The following is a 26,759-nucleotide window of genomic DNA, read 5'->3' as shown; positions in this document are numbered from 1 at the left end:
GCTAAAACCTTAAGTGCTGACATCATTTACAGCTAAATTTATGAAAAGTGTATTCTGTATGCTTTCTCATCTCAAGATAAGATCTTTAGACTGTGTTGGTCTTATTGACTGTATCTTATTCTCTTCTGTTATACATTTTTCATATTATAAACAATCTCTAAAGGGGGATTTTGCTTATAGTTGCATTGACTTTATTTTGTCCTACAATAGCCTACACCCATGAACTGAAAACTCTTACTAATCAGGGACTGTATTACAAAAACATTAATTATTTTAAGATTTGAAAAAGTTCAATTTCTTAAGTGAAATGGCCGTGGTAGGCTATAACTTTAATCAGATAGGATATGATTCTAGCCACAAACATGCAAAGAAAACATCCATATAAATGAATTCTTGGCTTATGAATATATTAAGTAGGATGCTCGCGTTCTTTTCTGGAGGAAAGTCAAAATAATAATTGTGATCCGAGTTAATTCGCCAGCTGACTGGTCATCACGTCTACTTACCGTAATTCGCCAGCTGACTGGCCATCACGTCATCACGTCCAAGCAGTTGGTCACGTTGCGTAAATAATATTCATGAGCTAAGCTTTCGCCGTAGTAGGATTTGAAATTAGTATTCAAGACGGGCAGATTCACTTCCAGGTGCTAGGAGACGCGCGGTCCACTCACAATTCAACACGAACAGCGTTCGGCCTCATAAATGCGCATGCGCAGCAGCGCCTTCCTCTCTGTTTCCTGCGCACATTGCCACGTTATTAGCGGCAGACACAAAATTCAAGCGACACTTCAGACTGTTAAAGGTGAAGGAATACCCAACGCGGTAACAGTCTCCATCACGGTTTCATTATTAGCTGGCACGTTTGGAGGTGATCCGAGATGCTGAAGTTGTTGGTTGTTTGCGCACTGGCCGCTATGATAACGGCTGATATCACCGAGGAGGAGGACGTGCTTGTACTGAAGAAAAGTAACTTCGAGGAGGCGCTCAAAACTTACCCAGATATCCTTGTTGAGTTTTGTAAGTAGTCGCCAGCTTTGTTTGACTTGTTGTTCATTTGTTTTACGACGTTAGTTTGTGCATGAGTAAAATGATAAACGAAACCCGCTGTCAGTGAAATTAACGTTAGTTATGTTTTACTCTTAGTTTTAACTAGCAACCACAATACTTGATCTCTGTTCATGAGTCTGGCTCCTTGTATTAACAGACGTGTGCAACGTAAATCTAACGTAACAGTGCAATTTTGAACGCTTTCACAAAAGCGGACGAAATATTTACAACTGTTAACGTTACTTATTTAAAGACGCCATTGCCAGTCACTCAAACAGTTTTGACAAATAAAAGTGCGAGTTAAACCTTTTACTAATAATGCATTTAATCCAAGTTAGCAGACGTGTAGTTTCAAATACCTATTCAGGGCGATAACAGCCTTGGATCGGAAGCTCTGAATTTCGTTTTTGTTGAAATGGATAAACCCTGATTTGCACTTTCACTTGTTTTTCGACTTTCGATTTCCTGGCCCTTATTTATATTCCACTACTTCATGCAAATCAGAAAAGGCTTGACATGTTATAGGCAAGCATCGCTGAGTTTCTAATCATAAAAGACTTCTCAAACGTGTGTGTATCCGGGCTGTTAGTTTGTGTCTTTACCGGGCTAAATTCATTGGCCGCTCTCAAAGTATATCCTGATGTATGGTCGTGATCGACCTTCAAGTTAACCAATCACTGGTGTCCACGAGTGTTTCGTCATAATGGCAGGCGTGGTAACGTGTAATATGGGCGGGACTTTCCAGGGGCACAGAGCTAGGTTGACGTGTACATCAGGAAAAATAACTTTTCTTGCCAAATGAGAAATTTAAAAACATTTCTCGTGTGAACAGTGGAAAACGTAACAGTGCAGTCTTACATTAGTTCTTTATTTGAAAAGATTTTGAAGGGAGTTTTTGACACTCATACTGATTTTCATCATAAGCATTATGAACTTTGGTCTTATCTCACTACATGGCATGTTAAAGCCATGACGTGTTGAGGGAGCAAGGATTAAGTTTGATTTATTCAGTTATCAGTTTATCTAATTTCACTGCATTTGGACACCCAACTGAATGCTGTTTAGTCATGCACCCGACTAACCTGTTCATTCAGACAAATTACTGCTAATGTAGTTTGAGTAAATGAATGCTTGATGCAAAATCACTAACATTCAGTAAATGTAAGATGTATTGAATCAACCACTTTTTGCTTATTGCAGATGCGCCATGGTGTGGGCACTGCAAGGCCCTGGTTCCCGAATATGCCAAAGCGGCTGGTATGCTGAAAGCTGAAGGCTCTGACATCAGACTAGCTAAGGTAGACGCCACAGAGGAAGCTGAGCTCGCTCAAGAGTTTGGTGTTCGTGGATATCCCACCATCAAGTTCTTTAAGGGAGGAGAGAAGGAGAACCCCAAGGAGTATTCTGGTTAGTGTAATGAGCCGCACACTTACTGTACAATATCTATGGTCCTTTTGGTATATGACCTACCAGATTTTTTTTTGTCTTGTAAAAAATGTACACTACTATTATTTGGATTTCAGGTCTGTGAATAAAACAATAGGCATTCTAAATCCTTAACAATATTTATCTAAAACCAGATAGAATGGTGTCAGTGAGTGTGTATATAAACTGTTCTTTGTTTTGGTTAGAATTGCTAAAGTGCAATTTGACTGTGCTATCGTGCACTGTAAACCATAAGTCAACTTGGACGGGTCAGATGTCTGTGCACGATGAATGTGAATGCCAACTGCTGAGGACGTGCATGTCATTCTGTACGTGGAAGCCCTGCATTCCAGCCTGTGTATAAAGCCCCTCCCCCTTTCCTGCAGCGTGCAGTTTCTCACATTGCCTGTGGGTTGGTTGATGTGGGCTGCTCTCCAAGTCGGTGTTTATTACGGTCTTACTCATGCAGACCAGCCTCAGAAAAAGTTCTAGGACTTTCAGTTGTCAATCTTAAAGCTTGCATATTTTTTTTTGTCAGCTGAGCCTGAACCCCTTAGATTTCAAGTAAATATTTTAAGTACCCCCTGAGATTTTAAGTTAATATTTCAATTTAATGAGACATTTGCATGATCGCATTTGGTCAATGGTCACAATAGCATGTAAACGGGTAAAATATTCAAAAAAATTGATTTAGTTTTATTTTTATTTTAAAATTCCCTTTAACGGTTCACTCTTTACAAGAATTAAGTTAAATGCTAATATTTTTATTTTTTTCAAACATTCAAAACCTCTTTTGAAATGTCAAATCCTCAGCCTTTTATTTTGATGGATTAGTGGTAAAATTCTGTAAACTTTGGCCATTAAATGTTGGAAACCATATATATGTAAACTGAACTTGGCACATTAAATTTACAAATGCATGTTAGACTGGTATGCTTGCAGAGATTGAGTTTATAAGAAGCGGCGTTTAGTTTGAACCAAGCTGCTCTGAAAACATGGTATTATAAGCTGCAGGTTAATAAAGAAAAAAAACATTAGCTCTTCACTTGGAAACAAGCAGCACAACAGACTATATGCTTAAAATCGCAGTTTGATCATCACAATATAAAATAAACCACTATTTTAGCTTTATTTTGAAAAATTGTGCACTCCTATTCACTTATTTTAGTGTTACTTGTGAGTTGATAAAAAGATAATTAAAGGGGTGGTAAAATACATTTTTTCAAAGGCTTGATTGTGTTTGTGGGGTGCACTGTAACGTGTTCATGCTTCGTTTTTAAAAAAAATGCATTTTTCATATATTTTACCTTTATTTGACACTGCTCTGTCCCTGCTTGTAAAAACGGTCAGACGGTTTTCGGGTTCTATGAAGCGAGTCCCTCAAAACTACGCAATGATTGGTTAGCTGGCCCAGTGTTTTGTGATTCGCTAACCTACTAGTGCACGTTTTCCGGAAACGGCACGCCCCGTACCTTTACCGGTAGCCTAGTTTGTGCTTTGGTGTCAATGTCATAAACAATGGCGTCAATAAAACCATACCAAACGTCGACGAAAACAACACTCATATACCACAATAACTCTTCTCCAACGCAATATAAAATGGCCTCGCCCCCCTTATTTCGTATTCTTGGAGGAGGGGTTTATTGGGGTTACTGACGTCAGCAACCCTGGGGGTATGTCGTGTAGTACTGGCTGTTTGCTGTAGTCCTTAGAAATTGATTTCTTTAAAAGCAAATATTTCCGTTTGCTTTGAACTTTGAACGCTGTAACTTTGCAGAGGTTTATGCTCAAAAAGAAACCTTACACACTAACTAAAGTTAGAAAAGTGAAATCGTGTTTTACCACCCCTTTAAATCAAAAAGTCCCCTGCAGTTCCATCACAAAACCCTAGGGGTTTGCGAACACTGTTTGGGAAATCCTGCCTTTTGGGATTGCAGAATTATCTAAAACTGTCTTGGAACAAAAGAATTTCTGAAGTTTAGTCCGTCACTATATCTGTAGCCTTGATCGAAGGACTCCGCTTGGGTTTCTGTACTGCATGATCTCATAAGATCTCAGACATGATCAAATTCTGAACCACTGTGTAATTGCTGATGTATTGCATCAGTCATTCCTGCTGTAACCGGTGGCACTCATTACTGGTATAACAAGAGCAATATTAAGACTACCTTTGAAACTGTGTGATGTGTCATTCAGATTGACATAGCAGTCCTGCCCTGTGGTCATAAATGGATGAGGATATGTGGAAGGAGGACTTGAGTTAGATTTAATCTGTTTCCCAGAGAATGCAGGAACTGATCAAACGTATGCCTTAAAGTCCTCCTGTGATGAATTTGTTTTTAATGTTTGTCTATGTGGTATTTTTTATATGCTTAGACAAACCATGTGCAAATTCATAAGTCAACACCATTGGGGAGCATTTTCTCTTTAAAACTGCAGTGATCTAAAGAAGTCTGAAACGCGGTTTGAAATCACTGGCATTTCTGACGTCACAAACTACCGTGTAACCAATCACTTCAACGTGCCGGCGGTCTTTAGCATATCATTAACTATGACCACTCTGAAGCAGGGAAGTCTCGAAGCCAGGTTATCCCAGTATGTTTTTCTGTTGATATGAAAAATCGGGTAGATTTAGCAAAATAGTGGGTGTATGACGTATATTACGATGTTATGATCAACTATATGCCTTTCTCCAATGCCTTTTGATTTGTTCAGAGCGTTTCTGATGATTGTTAAAACGCAGCTGCCTGACTCTGAGATGGCGAGTGGGAACATGGTTTGTGTAACATTAACTTTGTGTCTGTTTTAAAGAGCTATATCATTGTGCAGCGTTTAGCTCATTAAGTCGCCATCCCTCCGCACCAACGTTTTGACCAATTTTCAAAGCCTCACCCGCCCGCCCATCCACTTTTTTTTTTTAAGGTTTATGGGCGTTGCTGATGTGAGCCGAGAGGCTAGAAAGCTCTTGCCTGTTCTAGAAAGGATACGGATGTACTTTTTGGATGTAGGTAACAATATTTAACAATGTATATCTTTTTTTTTTTTCATTTGATTGGTTCAACCGCCACCTTCCCGAATTTAATTAAAATAATTTTTCGTCACATCTGCCCAATCCGTGTTTTATCCATCTCTAGTACAGAGGTAAAGGAAAGGAGGCCTTCAAAGGGGAGAGACAAGTTGACACTTCAGGACTGCGTTGTCCGCATTGTACTGTTCCGCATTTGTCATTGAGAGCATATGACGTAATTTAGATATATTTTTAAGATGGAAAAATGTGGTTTTACAGATACTAGATGTGACTTTCAAATGAAAGATTGCTATCAAAGAGCACACCCAGGTTCCTAACCAACGACGAAGGCTACCAAACTCGTTCCTGGAGAACTGTCCTGCAGAGTTATAATCCAACTTGCCTCAACACACCTGCCTAGAAGTTTTTAGTATGCCTAGTAAGACCTTTATTATACCCCTTTTCCACCAAGCCAGAGCTGGTGCTGGTTCGGAGCCAGAGCCTAGTTTCAATTCGGTTCTTTGGTTTTCCACACGCAAAGCACCAGCTCCGAACCAGGAAAAGTGGTTCTTAAGTAGCACCAAATAATTGCTGGTCTAGAACAGAGCCAAGTAAGAACCACTTGCGTCAGGGGCTGGGGGCGGGGTTACTGTGACCAACAAGACGAATAGAAACTTGTGACCGCCATTTTTAAATAGCAGCTAGTCGAGCTAATAGCAGCTCGATTATAAATATCCGTCTATGTAAGTTACGGCGAGCTGCACAAACGCGTTGGACTCCGATGTATTTTGTAAACCCATGAGCATCCATAGTATTGCAACGTCCGTTATTGTTGATGGCTTGTTCGAGATGCATCGGAGCGGCGCGGACCGATCGGAGCTGCGGGAGTGTTTGGAGAACATACGACTCCTTGTGCTTTTAGATCGCTATCGCAGCGCTTTGATGTCATGCGGAGATCGATCTGCGAGAAGCCGATGCATCTCGAACAAGCCTGGCGTACTGTTTGGCGCTACCGCACTAGCGTTGCTGGGCAACATGAGACGTATACAGTGACGTAAGATTTGGCTCTGTTGTGGCTCTCTAGCCGGTGGAAAGGCAAATCGGTTCTTATTAAGCTCGTCAGTCGAACCCACTCTGAACCAGCTTTGGCTCTGGCTCTGAACCAGCACCCGGTTCTTGTTGGTGGAAAAGGGGTATCAGCTAGTTCAGGTGTTTAATTGGGGTTGAAGTTAAACTCTGTCAGTGGCCCTCCAGGAGCAGGATTTATTTATTCCTGGAGGAGCAGGATTGAACACCCGACCTTAAATGCAGCACAAGTTGCTTTGGAAAAAATCTGCCAAATGCATTAATGCTAGTGTTTTTATAATCAAGGTCCCAAATTGTAGCTAGTTAGGGGGTTTGGGGGCTTGCCCCCCTCAGAAAATTTACTTCTCTGATCTACATATGTACATTCAGACATTTGAATAATATTGGTTAACAATAGTTTTAAAACCATTTCAGTGGGCAGTAGATTGTCAATACATGCTCTCTCCTCATCTGCATCACTTTCTTTTTCTCTTGGTCTCTTTATCTTGCTCTGTCTCTTCCCCTCCTAAAGCTGACTTTGCCACAGACGAAAATGAAAAGTCTCAGTGAAGAAAGTAAACCGGGTCAACTGTTTTATGAAGACTGAAGTAGCCAGGAAAGCCAAGCAACTAAGTTTATTTAAAGTTTTTGTCCCCTCACATTGACTGTTACTAATTATTACAACTTGAGCCACGTTAATTGAAGTGAAGTGTCAACTAGTCTCTCCACTGTGAAGGCCTCCTTCCCTTTACCTCTGTACAGATGAAACGTTGTCGGGATAATTCCGGTTCACGTGGCTATGCGGAAACGATAAAAAAAAATCTGTATTATAAATTTTTCAAGGCTTATACCTTGGAACCTATTTCATGGTTTGCGTTCTCGAGCCACCAGGCCGTGTTTTGTGCAAATGAGCGGCCGTATCGCATTAAGAGTTTTCTGTTAGAACAGTGTCGTGCAAGCGGCCCCTAAGTTAATAACTAATGATCGTTGCAACGGAAGTGAATCAATCAAAACTAACTTTAGCTAGACAACTTTATTCTAGAGCTGCTTTAAAGCCAAAACAATGTCACTTTAATTTCCTTTATCACTGTAAAGCTGCTTTGAAACAATCTATATTGTTAAGTGTTTATAGATGTGTCTATTTTCAATTTAAAAATGGTGAAACTAGACTAGTTTATTAGTTTGCCTTTTATTGTTGGTCGTTTAACATTTCTATCCTAAAACAGCTGTCAAATATGAAATGTTTAGTTTAGCTACTTGCATCTTATCTCTCACTTTATGACCACTAACTGAAGCGTCGTACTGTGCTGGAAATCGCACTCAGCAGCTTCTGTGAACATTAAACCCGCCTCCTTTGTCACCGCTTGTCAGTGTCAACCTTTTTGATGAACCAATCAAATCAGACCACTGAGGCAGCTCAGATGAGAAGATATTGGTGCTGTGCAATATCCTTGTGGAACTAAAGTGTAGTTAACACTAGGCAAATATTTCACAACCTTTCTTTTATACACCTCGGAAAAATAGAGGTCTGGACCTCAGTGACCTAATAGATGGCTATGGCCATGTGCAAAGGCGTCTTAGTATAAATGTATTTCTGCTTTGTGTTTGCTTGGTGCCACCAGGATCTTTTGTCTTACTATGACATGCTCTGTCTGCAGCTGGTCGACAGGCTGATGACATTGTCAACTGGCTGAAAAAACGAACTGGCCCTGCAGCCACTACTTTGAGTGATGTGACGCAGACAGAGTCTCTTATTGCTGATAATGAGGTTGCAGTAATTGGGTTCTTTAAGGTAAAATTCTTTATTTTCTTTAGGTAATTGAGTTTTTTTTTTTACTTTAGTTTATTACTGTTAATTTTTTTTTCTCTGCAGGATGTTGAATCAGAAGATGCCAAGGCCTTTGTTAAAACCGCAGAGTCTGTGGATGAAATACCCTTTGGCATCACCTCTGATGATGCAGTCTTTTCAAAGTTTGAAGTTGCCAAGGATGGTGTTGTGCTTTTTAAGAAGGTACTCTCTCCACTTTATAATGCTCTTCTGACTAAACCCTTTGACTCCTTTGTTTGCTTATTGCTTGTTTTTAAAGAGGCCATATTATACCCTTTTACAACATCTTGATTGTTTTTGGGTCTACTAGACTAGAGAATGTCAGTGTCACTTTTATTCATATAGCACTATTAAAACAACACATGTTGACCAATGTGCTTTACATCTCAGTAAAAGACAAAATAGTTCAATAATAGAATAAACGCATCGCTACGCTTCGGCCTCCATTATGCGTCGATGCGTAGCCAAATGTGTCGTCCTACTTTTTGATACGCGATGCCCGCAATACTATGCGTTGTGGGTGGGGGCGACATTGCAAGTATTGTATATTATGTTTACAGAAGAAGGTTTGAATACAATGGCGGGCGAAGAGGAAAAATTATGCAAGCTTATACACATCCGCATTTATATGACAGTTCATCGCAATTACACTCCAATAAAATAGCGTTGAGGAGAGTTATGAGTGTGTGTGTACATTCAAATTTTGGCGTCAAATTATGTCTCTCCTCGTCCAGGCTTCAGATGGGAAGCACCAGAGACACAAACTCCCCATCCTGATCTCTTCTTCGGTTTAAAGAGGCGAACATACCACCGCCTATCTCTGCGCTGCCTTAGTTGCCGCCGATGTAAAATCAGCAATATGCACTCCTCTTCAGTTGCCATTTTGATCTGAATATCACGTGACCCGACTCTACTACCCCCTGTTGCGTGAGCGGTGTATTGCATTTCACGCATCGCCCGTGACGCTTGTGTCCACTGTTTAGACTATGAAAGGGAGCCCGTCACTCGCGTTGCTTGCTCGCGTTGACTATGTAACGGCCCTTACAGTGATTCCGTCATTATAATTATAGCCATCCAACGTTACAGTGATTCCGTCATTACAATTGAAAGCTATCAATTTTTTAAACATTTATTAGGCTTCAAAAAAATGTAACACCTTTAATTTAAGTGAACTTCAAACAATTCTCACATAAACCCATAATAGTCATATTTACCTGTGCCCTTCCTGTTTAACAGGTAGGACATATACAGAAATTGAATAAAGTTATCAAACAGTCTGCGCTTTATAAATTATATTTAGATTTAGACTAATCCTTAAAGCTACAAAAGTTCTTTAGTCAAGAGCAGTGGGTAATTTTCTGTTCCCTTTGTTGTTTGATTAACTTTAACAACAGAAGGCTTTATTGGCTGGTGTCTCTTTAAAATGCAGCCACTGCTTACAGAGACGATTCACACATGCCTCATTCTCTCACAACTGTCCATCATAAGACTGCTCTTATGTTATGAAGATACTCGACAAAACGACATTTTGGCATAATGGTGTTATTGTTCGTTCAAGTGCGAAAACTCTATTCTGGCGTGCGGACAGTAAGGACATTCACAGGCAGCTCGTTCTCTTTTCATTTGTCACGCATGAATGGTTTAAAGGCATTCGCATGAATAAGAGCGGGATCATGTAACACTAGCCAAAGGATGACATATGCCGTGTTAATTGCGTTAAGAGCCCTAATTTGTTTATTTCATATAAAATCGCTGCATTTTGCGTCATGTAATCGCAAAATCATATCGCAATGTTAAGCCTATGCGATTACATGACGCAAAATGCAGCGATTTTATAGGAAATAAACAAATTAGGGCTCTTAACGCGGCATATGTCATCCTTTGGCTAGTGTTACATGATCCCGCTCTTATTCATGCGAATGCCTTTAAATCATTCATTTAATTGCACTAGAATAGATGCTTGACTAATACCCTTATATAAATATAAAAGAAGGATTCATGCTTGAATGTTCAAATTCATTTTTACACATTTTATATTTTTGCAGCACAACTTTTGTCAGTAACGCACTGGGCTGCGTTTCCCAAAAGCAACGTAAGCCTAAGTTGATAGTAGAGCAATTGCCACAAATGGTCTCTACAATCAACGTAGGCTAACAATGCTTTTGGGAAACGTAGCCATGTTCTGTTGCCTGTTGCACAAAGCTGGTTTCAGTTACTACCCAGGTAAGTTCGAGATTAGTTTGAGCAAGCTCTGGTTTTTCGGGCTTACGTTGGATTGGTTTTTACCGGTGTTCATTGCCATGGTAACTTGGGCTACACAGCTAACCTCTCCGGAGCAGGTTTTATTCTGGGTTAGAGATGACAAATAAAAACTGAACCAATCAGCTGTGAGCAAAGTGACATGTATCAGATGCAATAAAGCCACGCCCCCTGTATCTCGCTCTAAAGCTGTTTCATTATGCTATTATTTGGAGACAAATGCTCATCTTTTGTTGCTAATTTATTAAATTGATGTTATGTGAATAATTAATGCATATTTTATAATTTGTATATTTTTTTAATTAATTGACAAGTAATATTAAACTGCTTTTAAATTAATATAAATATAATACATGCATTTATATATAATGGTTTTAAACAATGTGCATTTATTTGAGCTCTTTGTGAACCTATAATCATTAGTCCCTTTTCTTTGATTTACATCACGCATTAATATAATCAGATGTTTTCTTTCAGCTACCTTCTCAAACTTTCGCTGCAGCAGTTTTTATTCCTGCCTTGTAAATGCTCTTAATTATTATAATTTTCAAAAACGATCTCAATCTTTAGAAGAGAAGTGAATTGTGCGCTGTCTCTTGAGAAGTGAATCATACTGATGCTCACCATGTTCTGTTTGATTGGCTGTTTGCCGCACATCTCACTTTCAGGTGCACATGCTTCAGAGTTAGGGTGCTTCTCAATTCTTGTGTATCTTTGTTTCCTTTCCTCGCTTCCTTTCCTGGCGTCTCAGCTCCACCCCCTGTAGGATGCGAGGGAAGGACGCAAGGAAAGAAAATAAGGACGGAGGAATCGAATGAAAGCTTTTTTTTATACATTGGAATACTTGATCACTCGAGCGTCACTTCACAGCGTCATCAGCAGCGCTCTATTAATCTGCCCTTATGTTGTTGAAGTTTAAGAAATTCATAATAAAGCAAGATACCCTGTTGAAATATGTGAGGTGTGGTTATATAAACTGCAAAGGTAAAGTATAAATTAAAATGATTGTGACAGATGTGAAGGGGGAGGAATTTATACGTGCGTCACGTTTAGTCAATAAAACACTTCTGCATAGGATACACCTGTGTATCCTCGTTCATGTCTCCTCTGGAAGCCTCCTCGACTCCTCGCCGTGCAATTCGAGAATTGAGATGTCCTTCAAGATGGCTGTGCTTGATTGGTTTCCGGGTCATAGGATGGAGGACAGAGGAGCGAGGAGGGATATTGAGAATTATTCTTTGTGAATTATTTAAACAAGTAATATTTAAATGAGTTTTTTTCTTTTCTTTTTTTTCTTGGAAAGGACACCAACTACATTTGAGACCTTTCAAGAAGTTCAGAAACTGCTTACTGATATAGATAATAACTCTCTTTGGAGTGTATTGTGCTTTGTAACTTTGCAGACTCTTGAATGGGTAGTAGCAGGGCCTCCAATAACTGGAAGTTTAGGCCTGGATCATGAAAGGAGTCCCGGAAAATTATCATTTCAACTGAGGGGCCCGTGATGAAGGTTCCTTAACAGACCCAAGAACTGTTTGTGACCCTGGGTAGTAGCGTTTTAAATAGTACAATAAATAGTTTAATACAAGGGATCAGAACAGTCACATGCTTTCAAACCTTAAAAAATAAATACTCACAAGGGGGTGATAAAATATTATCAGCTAAACATCAAGCTATATTGATTATGAAATAAGTCTATAATTTTTCAAGTAATCAGTACAGCCATGGAAAGGTGATCATGTTGGTCTTTGCTCAGTCGCACATTAAATTTGTTTTTCTGGTTCAAGCTGACCGCAGATCTCCCCCTTGAACTTTAAATTCATTATGTAATAATGAATCGCTGACCCTGATAAACGAGAGCATCATGTCAGCCCATTAATACAATTATGCAGCTTCCAAGAAGAGAAAAACTGATAGTTTGGTAGAAATGTAGGCATTTAGACACTTCACCCATTGACTACAACAGTTGAGCACCACATGAGTGACTTCACTTACAAATGTGCCCATTTTGCCACCTGTTATTTCTGCTTCTGTCAAACAAAAACTATGGTTTTGTCCATCTGTCATGTTACACTACAGTAGTTTGTCTGATTTTGTATTTGAATAGTGGCATAGGCTAGGTGACCTATTGACGTCACCTGAAAAACAGGATCAAATTGACATATCAGATTTTTCGTGATGCGGTTTGTTGTGGAGGTCCAAGATGATCAAATTGGAAATGTGCAAATTACGTACATGATTTCGTTTAAAGTATTCAGTGTTTTTTCATTCAGAAATTGATTGTGCATTAACTCTGAATGGGACACCCTGCTTCTGAGGTAGATCAGCTCCACACAGAGATGAGATCTTGTGGTAATTCAAGCACATTTCTCTCCGATCAGATCACGACTACTTGATGCATGCAATACTACTTGATGCATGTTGTTGAACCTCAGAGTACTGCTGATTAAATATCCACTGATTAAGGATTGGCCTTACATCACCCTACGTTCATTACTCTGATCATGGAAACCCTATGGATTTCTGATGGACAAAAGCTTTCAAATTGTGACTTGGAAATTTCTGTAATTTTTCCCTGTAGTTATGCTTTGGCCCTCTAGGTATAGAGTTCTGGTTTCGAGCAGAGTCTTGTATGGTTTAGTTGCAACCCTGCTCCAACACACATACCTTAAGGACTATATTAGCTTTTATAACATCTGCATTTAATTAGGGTTGAAGCTAAACTCCGCAAGGCTGTGGCTCTCCAGGAGCTGTTTTGCACCCCTGCTCTAAACCGTTTTTTCAAGGCAAGCCTTAATGATATGTGAGTAAACAATTAATTGAAGACTCAATTTGTTAACCAAAGCAGTTTTAAATTTTCAAATTCACTAATGGATCATGAAGCCCGATTTTAAAAATCCTTATCCGGCCATGGAAATCCATTGGTTTAAAATGTGAGAATCCTGAATCCAAATAAAACCGAATTTTTAGACTAAATCACTGTACTTTACAGAAACTAGCTTACAATGATTAATTCTCAGTAGGGTGGATGGATGTGCTCTTGATCTAAAATCAGGAATGAGCTAAACTTCTCCTTGACCCCTGTCTCTAAAGCGGTTTTGAGATTCTTGTCTCTTAGCACCCAAACACACTCTGAAGTTCATTGTCCTTACTGCCTCATTCCAAAATGCAGCTGCTCGCTTAATGCAAGCTATTAATGCCCACTGCATGTGTCTCGACTAGAATATCCGCTCCCCTGTGACCAACAACTGTTTGTAACTATGAATCAATCAGCATAGAAACGTGACTGCATTTCTCTGTGTACACAGCAACACAAACCTGGTGAGCATTATTCAGTGTAAATACTTGATTGATCTCCCCCTCTCTCCCTCCAAGTTTGATGAGGGTCGGAATACTTTTGATGGAGAGATCAGCAAAGAAAATCTGCTGCCCTTCATCAAGGCCAACCAGCTTCCCCTGGTCATTGAGTTCACGGAGCAGGTACACTTTTGACTTTTTATCCACATTTCTGTCTGTTGCTTCATATTGACATTTATAGTTTGAACTGTTGTATACAGGAACCAGGTTGCCATATCTGTATTTTCACTGACTTGAGAAATTTAATGGGCCTCATTTATGAAACGAACGTACAACAGAAAACTGGGTGTTCGTCTATTTCCACGCAAAACTTGACATTTATCAATATGGACATGAGTGGTGGCTACGATCAAATCATACACGTGTCAGCTCGTGTATGCAAATTTTTGAATTGGCGTGAATTTGCGTGCAACATAATAAATCTGGTGGAGAATTGTAATGAGCGTTTTCTTCATTTTAGATTATATTCCTGAAGCTCATCAATTGGTCATTAACTGTTTAACAACTAGATTATCAAATTAAATTATAGATGGGTGTCTGTGTGTGACCCATTAAAAATACCACATGTTATTTCCCCTCAGGGGTTTAGCTTTACATGCACAAATAGCAGCATAAACAGAACATGAGGATTCACACATGGTCACATTATGTACCTGCAGAATAAAAGCTTAATGAATTGAACTATATAAAAAGATACAATAAATAGAACTATATAAAAAGGATACAATAAATAGGACTACACAAAATATATTTCACTTAATTTATTAACAGATTTAACAAAAGAAAAAAAAATCTGCTAGTACAAGCAGGCTCGTTTTTGTGACACTAATGCATTGTATTTGTTTTCTTTATCATTATTTTATTAAAATCAACTGATCATGCTGGCGCCTTAAGCGTGCACAGTTCCGCACATACAAAATATCAGTTCTAGCGTTGCTAACTTTGCACTTTAGTTTGAAGAATGGCTGAAGTGTCATCAAGCAAACATAAGTTACACTGCTCAATTTAAATGGTCCACTGTAAAATCAGTATGCCCAGCACCCAGCCAATCATATTTTTGCACATATGAAGAATGCTGTTCTACATGGATACTGGAACACGAGTGAAGTATTAAGCCTCATTTACATAATGAATAATAGTTTAGCAACCAAGTTACATGGCAGATTTGGAAACGTATTTGGGTTCTTGCCGAATGAGAGGTGGGGCCATCAGCCTAAATTAAGTTTATAATGAATGCTACTATAGCCTTATTTGTGTTTTATTTTATAGTTTAATATATAATTTATAGCTACTTAATTTATCAGTATTTAGAACAGAACAAGAATGAAAAATAAGGATTTGTTGTGGAGTGAAGGGAAAATAGCCTAGTGTATAATGTTTGTAAATGTTTTGTGCCATTTACCAGTATTTAATATACATATTAATTAATATAATTGTTTGCAATTGTGAGTTTAACGGGTGTTTTTTGGAGTAAGATCAATTTCTCTTTCATGAGATAAGCATCTCATGAAATTAGGCGTGATATTCAAATGACACTTGTTTTCAGCTGCCACATTTATCAATGTACGATGGGATTTGCAGCATACGAATGTTTCATAAATAGCATGTGAACCCTGTCATAAGATTTCTGTGCTCGGATGTGCATTTGTTTCTGTTAGATTGATAAATGATGCCCAATGTGTTTAAAGATCGGAGGTTGTGTGGGTGGGGGAAATAAATTGAGATTCTTATTCTTCCATTCCAGACTGCCCCAAAAATCTTTGGAGGTGAAATCAAATCCCACATCCTAATGTTTGTACCTAAAACAGCCAAAGACTTCCAGGACAAGATGGACCAATTTAAGAAAGCAGCAGAGGGTTTCAAAGGCAAAGTGGGTGGCCCTTTATTTAAAAAAAAAAAAAAATCTTCTTTTTTTGTATTTGGATTTAACCTAATTTGCTTTCCCTGCAGATTCTCTTCATCTTTATTGACAGTGATGTGGATGATAACCAGCGAATTCTGGAGTTCTTTGGTCTTAAGAAGGAAGAGTGCCCAGCAATTCGCCTCATCACCCTTGAGGAAGAGATGACCAAATACAGACCAGAAACCTCAGAAATCACAGCAGAGAACATAATCACCTTCTGTACAGCCTTCACAGAGGGGAAACTAAAGGTGGTGGAGAACATAGCTTGGGTTTAAGGTTTTAATGGCTAAATTTAGTAACTTTTAATAAATAGGCTTCTGTATACATTTTTTAAATATACAATAATGATATGAAAATTGTGATATCAAACCTGCAGATTTTGATCATTGGATGGGAATTTGGGCACTTATATTGACTTTAGGTTGGCGTTAATGATGTTAAGAAAATGTGTTCTGTCTCTGGAATGATTTTAATGTCTTTTTTTCTGTAGCCTCATCTGATGAGTCAGGACATTCCTGAAGACTGGGATAAGAACCCTGTCAAGGTCTTGGTTGGCAAAAACTTTGAAGAGGTTGCTTTCAACCCTGCCAAGAATGTCTTTATAGAGTTTTGTAAGTTTTTATTTTTTTTCATATAAAAATATTTGCTTTGATGCAATTTCTCTAGCCTTGAATGTTGCTGGTCCTTGAGTTTCATGTCTGACCAGTTGTTTTGAGATCACTTTTCATGGCAAATTGCCTGTTTTATTTTAAGGCGGCATCTCTTGATTGCCGCGTTTAAAGCCTGGCATCATAAAGGCAAGATTCCTGTCCAGCATACTGCTAATCCTGGCATGGGTACTCACAGGGTGCTCACATAATCTCTTAAACATGCAATAATGGGAAATGCTGAGATCATTTTGGCTCCATAGAAAAAGAAAAGTGCAAAGTTTGGTAAGCAAGTTGCTTTAAATAACTGACTTTCCAACAAATGGGCTTTGTGTCATTTGAGGGCGGGCATTAGGAGTGCCGGTAAATTGAGCATGTTAAAAGTTTGGATTTCCATCTATGCCCAATGTTTAAACAGTGGGTAGGATTTCAGCATGCGTCCAGCTGTCCGAAACAGTGCCTGATGCACAACTGCTTTTTTCCACAACTTTACTCCTATTCTGTTTTGTATTCCTCTGCACCCTGAAACTGTTGTAGGTCCTGTACATTCCTCTTTCTATACCCTTTACCCTGTATTCTTTGCAAGCTTGCCAATTTTAGCCATTATCCAACATTATTTCATGATGGGTCATATCTTTATCACAAATATCAAGTACTTTTATCTGCATAGTTAGTCATTGCTGCCAGTGGGGTTTTGTATATACTCTCGGATTTGTTGCACTTGCCCTACATTTGTAGTCCAATTCAAATAAGTTTACCCAAAATTAAGTTCTGTCATTTACTCACCTTTATGCCTCATCAAACCTGTTTGAGAATTTTTTTCTTGATTCCCTATGCTTTTTTTTTTTCTACCCAGATGCCCCATGGTGTGGTCACTGTAAGCAGCTGGCCCCCATCTGGGATCAATTGGGTGAGAAATTCAAAGACAATGCAAACATCGTTGTGGCCAAGATGGACTCTACAGCCAATGAGATTGAATCTGTCAAAGTGCATAGCTTCCCCACGCTAAAGTTCTTCCCTGCTGGCGATGACCGTAAGGTAAGGCCATGCGAGAGATTGTCTTAGGAGTGTTTTTTTTTTTTTTTTCTTTTATATATATTATTTTAAAAACAGACTTATTTTATAGCAGGCTTATTTTAAAAACATTAATTTTACCGATCCCAAACCTTTGAACGGCAGAGTATATATACACATATTTTTTGGTATGTATGCATGTGTATGTACATTATCTCACGAAAGTGAATACACCCCTCACATTTCAGCAAACAGTTTAGTATATCTTCTCAAGGGACAATACTATAGAAATGAAACTTGGATAGATTTTAGATTAGTCAATGTGCTGCTTGTATAGCAGTATATATTTACTGTCCTCTGAAAATAACTCAACATGAAGCCATTATTGTCAAAATAGCTGGCAGCAAAAGTGAGAACACCCTGAGTGATAATAGCTGTACGTCGTTTAACCATGCCAAGCCACATGTCCTATTCGTCATATTCATGCTTTTGTCTGCTTGACAGGACCATACAAATTTGTGTATCTTGAATTAGAGCAGTTAAAATTTGTGCTTTGAGTGCAATTCTGTCATACGGACCACTGGATATTCAACATGGACCCTCATGGCAAAGAACTCTAATGATTTGAGAATTAGAATTGTTGCTCTCCACAAAGCTGACCTAGGCTATAAGAAGATTGGTAACTCCCTGAAACACCCTGACAGCATTGCTTTAGAGGTTGCAGATGCGTAAGGTCTGCTTGTCAGTGCTCAGACCATACGCCGCACACTGCAACAAGTCGGTTTGCATGGCCGTCGTCCCAGAAGGAAGCTTCTTCTGAAGCTGGCCCACAAGAAAGCCAGCAAACAGTTTGTTGAAAGCAACCTGTCCAAGAGCATGAATTACTGGAACCATGTCCTGTGGTCTGAGACCAAGATAAACTTGTTTGGCTCAGATGGTGTCCAGCATGTGTGGCGACGCACTAGTGAAGAGTACCGAAAACATTGCGTCTTGCCTACAGTCAAGCATGGGGGTGATGGCATCATTGTCTGGGGCTGCATGAGTGCTGCTGCTACTGGGGAACTGTGCTTCATTGAGGGGAAACATGGATTCCAACATGTACTGTGACATTCTGAAGCAGAACGTGATGCCCTCCCTTCAGAAACTGGGCCGAACGGCATAACCACCCTAAACACCGCCAAGATGACAACTGCCTTGCTGAGGAAGGTGATTGAGTGGCCAAGTATGTTTCCAGAACCTTATTAGAACCTTATCTGCATCTTGAGCACCCGTGGTGATCATCAAGCGGAAGGTGAAGCACCATGTGTCTAAAATTCCAGCAGCTCCGTGATGTCATTATGGAGGAGAGGAAGAGGATCCCAGCAACAACCTGTGCAGTTCTGGTGAACTCCATGCCTAGGAGGATTAAGGCAATGCTAGATAACAATGGTGATCACACAAAATATTGACATTTTGGACAGTTTTGACGTTCACTTAGACAATAATGGCTGTATGTTGAGGACAGTAAATGTATACTGCTATACAAGCATCACGTTGACTACTCTTATCAAGGGACAATACCATACAAAATGAAACTCTGATAGATTTTATACTAGAATGTTTGCTGAAATGTGAGGGGTGTACTCAATTTTGTGAGATACTGTGTATAAATCGCTAGCCCGACGTCCCGGGGCTATTGTGTTCCAGTCGGGCTACCAGAATGCATAATCGGCCTGCCCAACGGGCTATCTGAAATGGTGTAATCAAATTCCTCCCTTTATTCACATTAACTAGTTGTCACTCTTGCCTGTCTTCAAAACTTGAGAGCCCTGTATATGTACAATAACAATTTTAGAAAAAAAACAACATTACAATGTCTAGAAATCAATTTAAATAGTAACGTTACATTGGGTTTAATTAGTCTTTTAAGGAGATCTAGAATTTTCATGTGTACTTTTCAAGTACTTGAATTTGACTTTTTGAAGTTTAAGTTCTGGAAAACCCTTGAAAACAGGCATATTGTTGATGAGGTACTTGAAAATTGCTTTAAGTATTAAAAATACGGATGCACCGATACCAGGCTCATGTACTCTAAAAATGCTCCGCAACAACTGATATAGGCCTACCAGGCAGCGTGTGTACAGTGTGTCCAGACAAAGAAACACTCATAACAAAGTATAATGGGGATAAAAAATGAAAGCTGTCTGTGAAGTAAATGTATCTTATTTGTGGAATATTAAACGCAATATAGTAACGCATAGCTGTGGTGCACGAGCTGATAAGGGAAAAAAGCGCAGTGGATTTAGCGCGCAGCGGCACAGACGCGCGAGCTGGTCGAGTACATCCCTTTAAACGGACATCAGTGGAAAGTTTGTAGTTCAGTCGGATTTCAATGGCAAAGAAAATTAAAACGAGTCATCTAGCTTATTAACGTTAACTGACGAGAGAGCGCGCACTTCTTGAATGCTCTTGATTGCATTTATTTGATTTAAAAATGCAACAAGTACAGTAATATTGTGAAATATTACAATTTAAAATAACTTCCATTTTAATATATTTTAAAATGTAATTTATTCCGGTGATGCTAAGCTGAATTTTTAGCATTACTCCAGTCTTCAGTGTCGCATGAACTTTCAGAAATGTTGATTTGCTGCTAATAACGTTGATTTTCTGCTAATAATAGTTACTATATTTATTTTTATTTTTTTATAGAAAGTTCAGAAGAACAGCATTTATCTGAACTAGAAAGCTTTTGTAACATTATACACCGTTAAAAGTTTAGGGTCAGTAAGATTTTTTTTTTAAATGCTTTTATTCAGCAAAGTATTCAATTGATAAATTTACATTAAAGACATATAATGCTACAAAAGATTCCACTTCAAATAAATGAAAGTTGACTTATTTCAGGATTCTTTGAACAGACTTTTTCAACATTAATATAGTGGGGTTTGTTTTGTTTTTAGCATCAAATTAGCATATTAGAATGATTTGTGAAGCATCATGTGACACCTGAAGATTGGAGTAATGCTGAAAATTCAGCTTTGCATCACATAAATTGCATTTTAAAATATATTTAAATGGATGTTGTCATATTTTATAAATAATAAAATGTGTACATGCATGCATGCGTGTATGCAAGACATGCACACTCATACGTGTGTGTGTATATACAAAATATGTATATGTATATTAGGTAGGGGTGTAAAGATATTCGAACCGAAAAACTGCGATACAGAACCCACGATACGAATCGCGATTCTCTCATGGCGTACCGAACACGCCCTGCCCCCTGCTACCCCGCCCAGCCCTGGCTCATCAGACCTCATGTCTTAGGCTACAAAACTGAATTCATTGTGTACACAACCACCATTAACACCATATAATAGCAAGCTCCGTGTTTTGTTACTTTCGATAATAAGCAAGGTGTAACCTTTCAAATTCTGTCTATTTGATCACGAAATTCAAACAATAAATACCGTGTTGGCGCTCTTTGTGGCGTGACAGATCTCTGTACTAGGCTCCTCATTTCAAGCGTCAGCGTGGAGCGCGAGTAAACGCGATCATCTCTTCCTCAGTTAGAATAAACATGAATGGACACCTGAAGGTATGTTGAAAGATACAGTATACTTCATGAAAGTTAGTAATAACTCGTGTAATCGCTCAATCAGTGTTTCAGCAGCAGAAAGACGTCAATAAAACAGCTTAGTTTGTCACATAGCATTATATTTACCCCAGGAGCCAAGTAATCCAAATGAATCTTGCACTAAATAAATGCACTATATTAGCCTATATATTAGGCTATATTTTACTTGACCTGTTAATGATATCTTGATTATTTAATGTTAAAATATCTTTCATGAAAATGACAGCAACTGTGTAAATTATTATATTTCAATAACGAATTACAGTAAAAACACAAGTTAATGCAAAAACTGCCTTATGTTCAGTTTACATGTTTTCATACAATGTGTTGGGTGTTTTATTATTATTATTATTATTATTATATGTAAAATAAATGGCATCTGAATTTAGGCTAAAAGTCTAGGCTGTTAACCTTTAATTTTATAGTGATGTACAAACGTTTATTTGTAATTGAATTAATTTAATGACACTTTTTTTTTTCATTAAACCACCATTTAAAAAACAAACAAAGCTATTTTAGCTTCCTAAACCCCACCAAACCGAGACATCAACACCGTGGGAAGAACCGAACCGTTAGTTTTGTGTATCGTCACACCCCTAATATTTGGGGTTGAACAGACTAGTCTACTTTATGGTCTGCCATGACGCTTTAAGCTCGATGTCGATTAGTCGCTGATCATTTATGGCCTTTAGAGGGTGCAACAGGATAAGAAATCTTTGTCCACTTTATGCTCCGTTTCAGTTAAAATGACAGATAAATGCTTACTCGGTGCACTCAAAGATGTGTTTGATTATACCGTTTATACACAACTTATTGTACAGGAAAGTTATTCGCGTTCTAAACTAGACAGTCTCTCGCATATCACGCGCTCACAGAATCATTTATTAGTGCAGAAATGTATTATAAACTGTTCTGTGATTTATCAATAAAATGGCTTAGAAACTGAAAAGTTCTAGCATATATTTCTTAGTAACTAAAACCCAGAGCGTCACTATTTGTAGAGAGATGCTGCCAGGTGCAATTCACATGCAAGCGCTCTCACACTCATGCATTCATATAAGTGTAATCTCTTCTGTTCTACTTTTATCTATATCTGATTTAGAACGAGCAGAAATCGGAGAAATATAATGACCCATAGACAAAAGAACTGCTAAAAATAAGCTGTTATGTAGGAGCACTGTCATATGCTATAGCTGTGCACAAAGCAATCCGCGTTCAAGTCTCGGCTTGAGGTTTAAACTAGTCGACGTCAACTCTTTCATCACAATTGTAGACTTAAAAAAAAATCTTTCAACCCCTAGTGTGTATGTGTGTGTAAAATATAAAAATGTGTATATAAATATTTAATCTTGACTGATATGATTCGCCTCAACTCTTCTTTGTGGAAGAAAGCAACAGAGGATGCCGCTTCTCCCTGCTCTCCTATTTCTTTCAAGCAATATTAATATTTTAGCCAATAACATATGATTCTGCCGCTGCTGAAGTGTGGCATGTTTAGTCAGTTCATTGTCTTAGCTTAGTGGATAGTATGTTTTGCATGTGGCACACTTGCGTCAGGAAGTTTAAGTCCAGCACTTTAAAAGTGCGCCCCCTATTTTTTTTTTTTTTTACTTTAGTTTTTGCACTGCTCCTGCTCCAGTCAAGTTTGTATTTCTAATTTTGAACAGTGTTTTTGCAACAAACTATTTGCTGGTAATGATTAGCTTCCAGATTTAGAAATGCTGAATTATAGCCTGCCTCACAACACATGTGGTGGAAATGAGACACTCCTGGCCCAGTGAATTCATCACTTTTCTGGGTTCATAGAGAGATAGAAGTACCCAATGGATTTAATTCTAGAATTTAAAAACCTCATCGGTCTAAAATGTGTTTTGAGGAAACGGAGCAGTGACTGGAAGACATGTTAACAATAAAAGACCACTATGGTAAATGAGTGTTGGGTTTACTTTTAAGTTACTGCTAAAATGAATCTTTGCTAGAACCCAGTTTTGCAAGGTTACCCAACTATGACCAACGCCATAAACAAGTTACTAGTGTCTTGGGACATTTTTCTGACTCCCTTGCAAACAAATCCACCCTTTGTTTTACTTTTGAAGGGTGGGTGATGATAAACATAATAGGCTGTTAATAATAATAATTAATTATTGAATGCTTTTTGATTTTTAAACGTTTGTCATGTCTTTTTTCTTTCTGTAGGTAATTGACTACAATGGTGAGAGAACACTAGATGGATTCACAAAGTTTTTGGAGAGTGGAGGAAAGGAAGGTGGAGCACCAGCTGGAGATGAGGATGAAGAATCCGATGTATGTATTGCTTTAAATTTGTTTTTCAGTCATTTAGTTTAACTTTTGAATTTGTTAATTGCAGTAAATTGCTAAATTTGTCATTAGTATTGTCAATATGAGTCAATGCTTCACTAATAGTTGGCATAATATTGGTTGTAAGCTTAAGAGTTTGCTTGTGGAGCTGCAGTTGTTTACTGTCTGTCTCATGGGCATTCCTGGTCTGGTCCTCTGCAGGGGATAAAAGACCCTGCTGCAAATCTGTCAGACAGGCAATTGTCAAGAGCCTGAGGCCCCGTTTACACCTAGTATTTAAGAAGCATTTTCGTCAATCCGATCACAAGTGTGCGACGCCAAATACAGCTGTAAACCTGGTCTCAAATCTTTTGAGCTCGTCCACATTCTACCACTTCCAGAGGGATACATTTGTGGTGTAGACTCTCATGTGGTCAAATGCATTTGAACTAGGCTTGCTGCGGTAGTCTGTTTGCTCATACACTCTTACATTACTTGCCCACCATGGCACAGCCCCCTCTGTCCTTTTTGTTTTGTTTTTTGTGGAAATAAACAAAACATTTAGTGCAGTTGTACAATGGATGCTAGAATTATTAACTGAAAGGGTCTGCTCTGCTCCATGCAGCATCAGTGTCATTGGCAGAAATCTCATCTTGTAAAATGTGGTCAGTACTGCTGCTGCCTATACATGGTCGCAAATTTGACTGATTCGAGTGAGCGCACATTCAAAAGCAATTTAAATACCCCACATAAAGATAGCCGGTACTGGAATTAAACCAGCAACCTTTAGGCTACCAGTCAGACAAGCTAACCATTAGGCCACAACTGCCCCAAAGTGAAAGTGTGCTAACCAGATGGGACTTGTCTCACCATTCCTTATTTCTAACATGCATTCACAGTGTTTGGAGTTCTTGCGGCTATCAGAGCTGAAACGAAAGCTGCTGCTCTGTATATAGTTCATATGTAAATTGTGTGAGCTCATTTTGTCCATTAGATTGAAAGATCAGGAAAAAGCCCATTTACCCATATGTAGATCCCTCTCCTTGAAGAAATCAGGACAGAAGTGGATGAGACTGATTAAAACACCAGGTATAAATGGATGTTTCTCCCTGGTCTACTTGTGATCCGATCGACCAAAACTCATCTTGATACCAGGTGTAAACAGGCCCTAAGTTATGCAGAGTTCCTTTAAGTTGCCCTTCATCAACCTTTAAAGTTGAAGTCTAATTGTAGAACATTATCATTGCCACTAATTCCCAACACAACTGTTATAGCTGTTTACCTTCCAGTCCCACCCCATGATCCCCCTCCCCACCACTTATTACCACAACTCACAGGACTAAGTTAGTCAACGATAGCTAGTCCACATGTTCCAACTACGAGGAAAGGGCTTTGCAACCAGACACTGGTGACAACAGATCTCAGCCCCTGTGAATGTGTCATGTCGGTTGCACTTGTTTTTTTTCTGCAGGGATTACTGGCATGTTTGTGGCAGGGCATATTAGTTTTGATAAATTGAATGCATGTTAGTACAAATGGACTTCTGGTAGAGATGGTCATAATTGGTTGTGAATACTTTTATTATTGCCCATCAAAACAAATGTTTCCATTGCACTAAAACAGCCTTGTTTTTACATGGATTCTAAAAAGAATATCTTGCGCTTTCCACAGGATCTTGATCTGGATGATGCAGAGGAGGATGATTCTGATGTGGAAGAGGGACATGATGAGTTATAAGAGTCAGCAGGAAAAGGCTAGACAAAACCCTTCACCACCACCACCTCCACTTTTAAACCTCCCTGTCTGTGAACACTAAAGCTTTTCCTAACTAATTGTACAGCCACTGGGCGTTACAGGGTCCTTTGTCAGCCAGTACTGTCATTACCACCCCGGCCAACCATCTGTAGTCCAGAGAAGTGCCTCTCTGCCCACAACAACTTTCTCTTCAAAGTGTTTTATTTTACAGGGATTTCTGGCATTATATCTAGTTTTTAGGTTCAGTTGTAATGGTAATCTGTTAAACTTTATCTTTCCCCTAACTCAATTTATGATTTTAAGATTTTGCAGCTTAATGCTGGTAATACTCTGCCCATGAAGGAGGGGGAGGCTAGTTATTCTGCCTTGATTCTCTTATCTGAATGAAAGGATATTTCGGGGTAGATGGGCTGTATGTTGATGTTTATAAGGTGGAAATACAATTATTATAATGGGCTGCTATTATAGTGCATGCAGAACTTAGCTGAGAACAAACTAAGGTACCTTCCCTGTTCCTTTTCTGTCAAACCACATTGTCGTTTTCTATATTTTTCAAAATCTTTAACACCTGCTACTGAATTATTTTTAAAGATGTAAAAGTGGGGAACTTGTTTTATTTAATTTTATATTTCAATGATTTTCTTTTTTATAACCTTGCATACTGAAGGGCCCAGAAACAGCACCTTTTTTCTTTTCTTTTTTTAAGCTGGGGCAGAGTTGGCCCTCTCAGCTTTCTGGTCATCTGGGAGGATGATTTGAAAACTTTTTTGCACTTCATTGAGTGCCATCAGAGATTCCATATCAGTTTTTTTTTTATTACAAAGATTTGTCATCTTGTAAGGACAACTCATCTCCCATACACTTCCTGCTTTCCATCTTTAGTGGAAGATTTCTTCCAATCATTACCGGTTGACAACGTCTGAGTGATCAGCGTGACTGGGAGGAGAAAGTGTGCTTGTAACCAGCTTAATCAGTCTTTTCCCCTCGTGTCAGGGTTATGAGTTTGTGATTCGGTTAACCCTCATGTTGTCTGTCTTTATTTTTCTAGGAGGGGTGAATTTTTGGGGTGACATTTGAAGAAAGGGATGGTTTGGGAATTACATTGGGAGGAATTTGGGTTTTGAAACATGTTTGAGAACAAGCATTCCATTGCATTTAAATTGACTGATAAATTAAACTGGTGGCCAAATAAACAACAAAATGGTGATAAACCTGTTGGGTTGTTTTATTTCTTGTATTTTGTGTTAACTTTTTATTATTTTTTTCTTTTTTAACGGAATTCCTTTCCCTTTACTGCAGCTTTATTTTTTTCATTCAGTTGCAATAATTAAGTTTTTTCTTATGTTCTTAAATATAAGAGCTTTGGCAGAATGAAATATAAATTCATAAAATGATTGAAATTACTGCCTGGTCCTCCCACAAAGGTATTATGTGGGAGCTTTAAGTCTGACAAATCCTTTGGACTACTTTGTTCATGTGTTTTTTGGAGCTTGGCAATCATGGGCATAGTGAACTGTCCTTAAGGGGGTAAA

The 26,759-nt window shown here is 38.6% G+C and overlaps 1 protein-coding gene across 1 annotated transcript; it reads left to right on the top strand.

Moving 5' to 3' along the window:
• Window positions 1-601: 601 nt before the first annotated feature.
• p4hb (prolyl 4-hydroxylase, beta polypeptide) lies at window positions 602-26,438 on the top strand. The gene is made up of 11 exons (XM_077199043.1): window positions 602-1,017; window positions 2,248-2,454; window positions 8,203-8,336; window positions 8,418-8,555; window positions 14,007-14,111; window positions 15,733-15,858; window positions 15,939-16,139; window positions 16,382-16,502; window positions 17,395-17,576; window positions 23,371-23,478; window positions 25,144-26,438. The coding sequence occupies exons 1-11, from the start codon at window positions 879-881 to the stop codon at window positions 25,207-25,209; spliced, it is 1,527 nt and encodes a 508-aa protein (XP_077055158.1). The 5' UTR covers window positions 602-878; the 3' UTR covers window positions 25,210-26,438.
• The last annotated feature ends 321 nt before the right edge of the window (window positions 26,439-26,759 follow it).

Source organism: Siphateles boraxobius, unplaced genomic scaffold (genome assembly GCF_051911475.1).
Source record: "Siphateles boraxobius isolate OS27281-9 unplaced genomic scaffold, OSU_SipBor_1 41, whole genome shotgun sequence".
NCBI classification, from domain to species: Eukaryota; Metazoa; Chordata; class Actinopteri; order Cypriniformes; family Leuciscidae; genus Siphateles; species Siphateles boraxobius.
The sequence above is the reverse complement of the archived record's forward strand: the minus strand, read 5'-3'. Positions and strand labels throughout refer to the sequence as shown.

Coding starts and splice junctions, on each gene's coding strand:
- p4hb (XM_077199043.1), top strand. CDS start 879: ATGCTGAAGTTGTTGGTTGTTTGCGCACTGGCCGCTATGATAACGGCT. Junction 1,018..2,247: donor AGATATCCTTGTTGAGTTTT/GTAAGTAGTCGC, acceptor TGCTTATTGCAG/ATGCGCCATGGTGTGGGCAC. Junction 8,337..8,417: donor CAGTAATTGGGTTCTTTAAG/GTAAAATTCTTT, acceptor TTTTCTCTGCAG/GATGTTGAATCAGAAGATGC.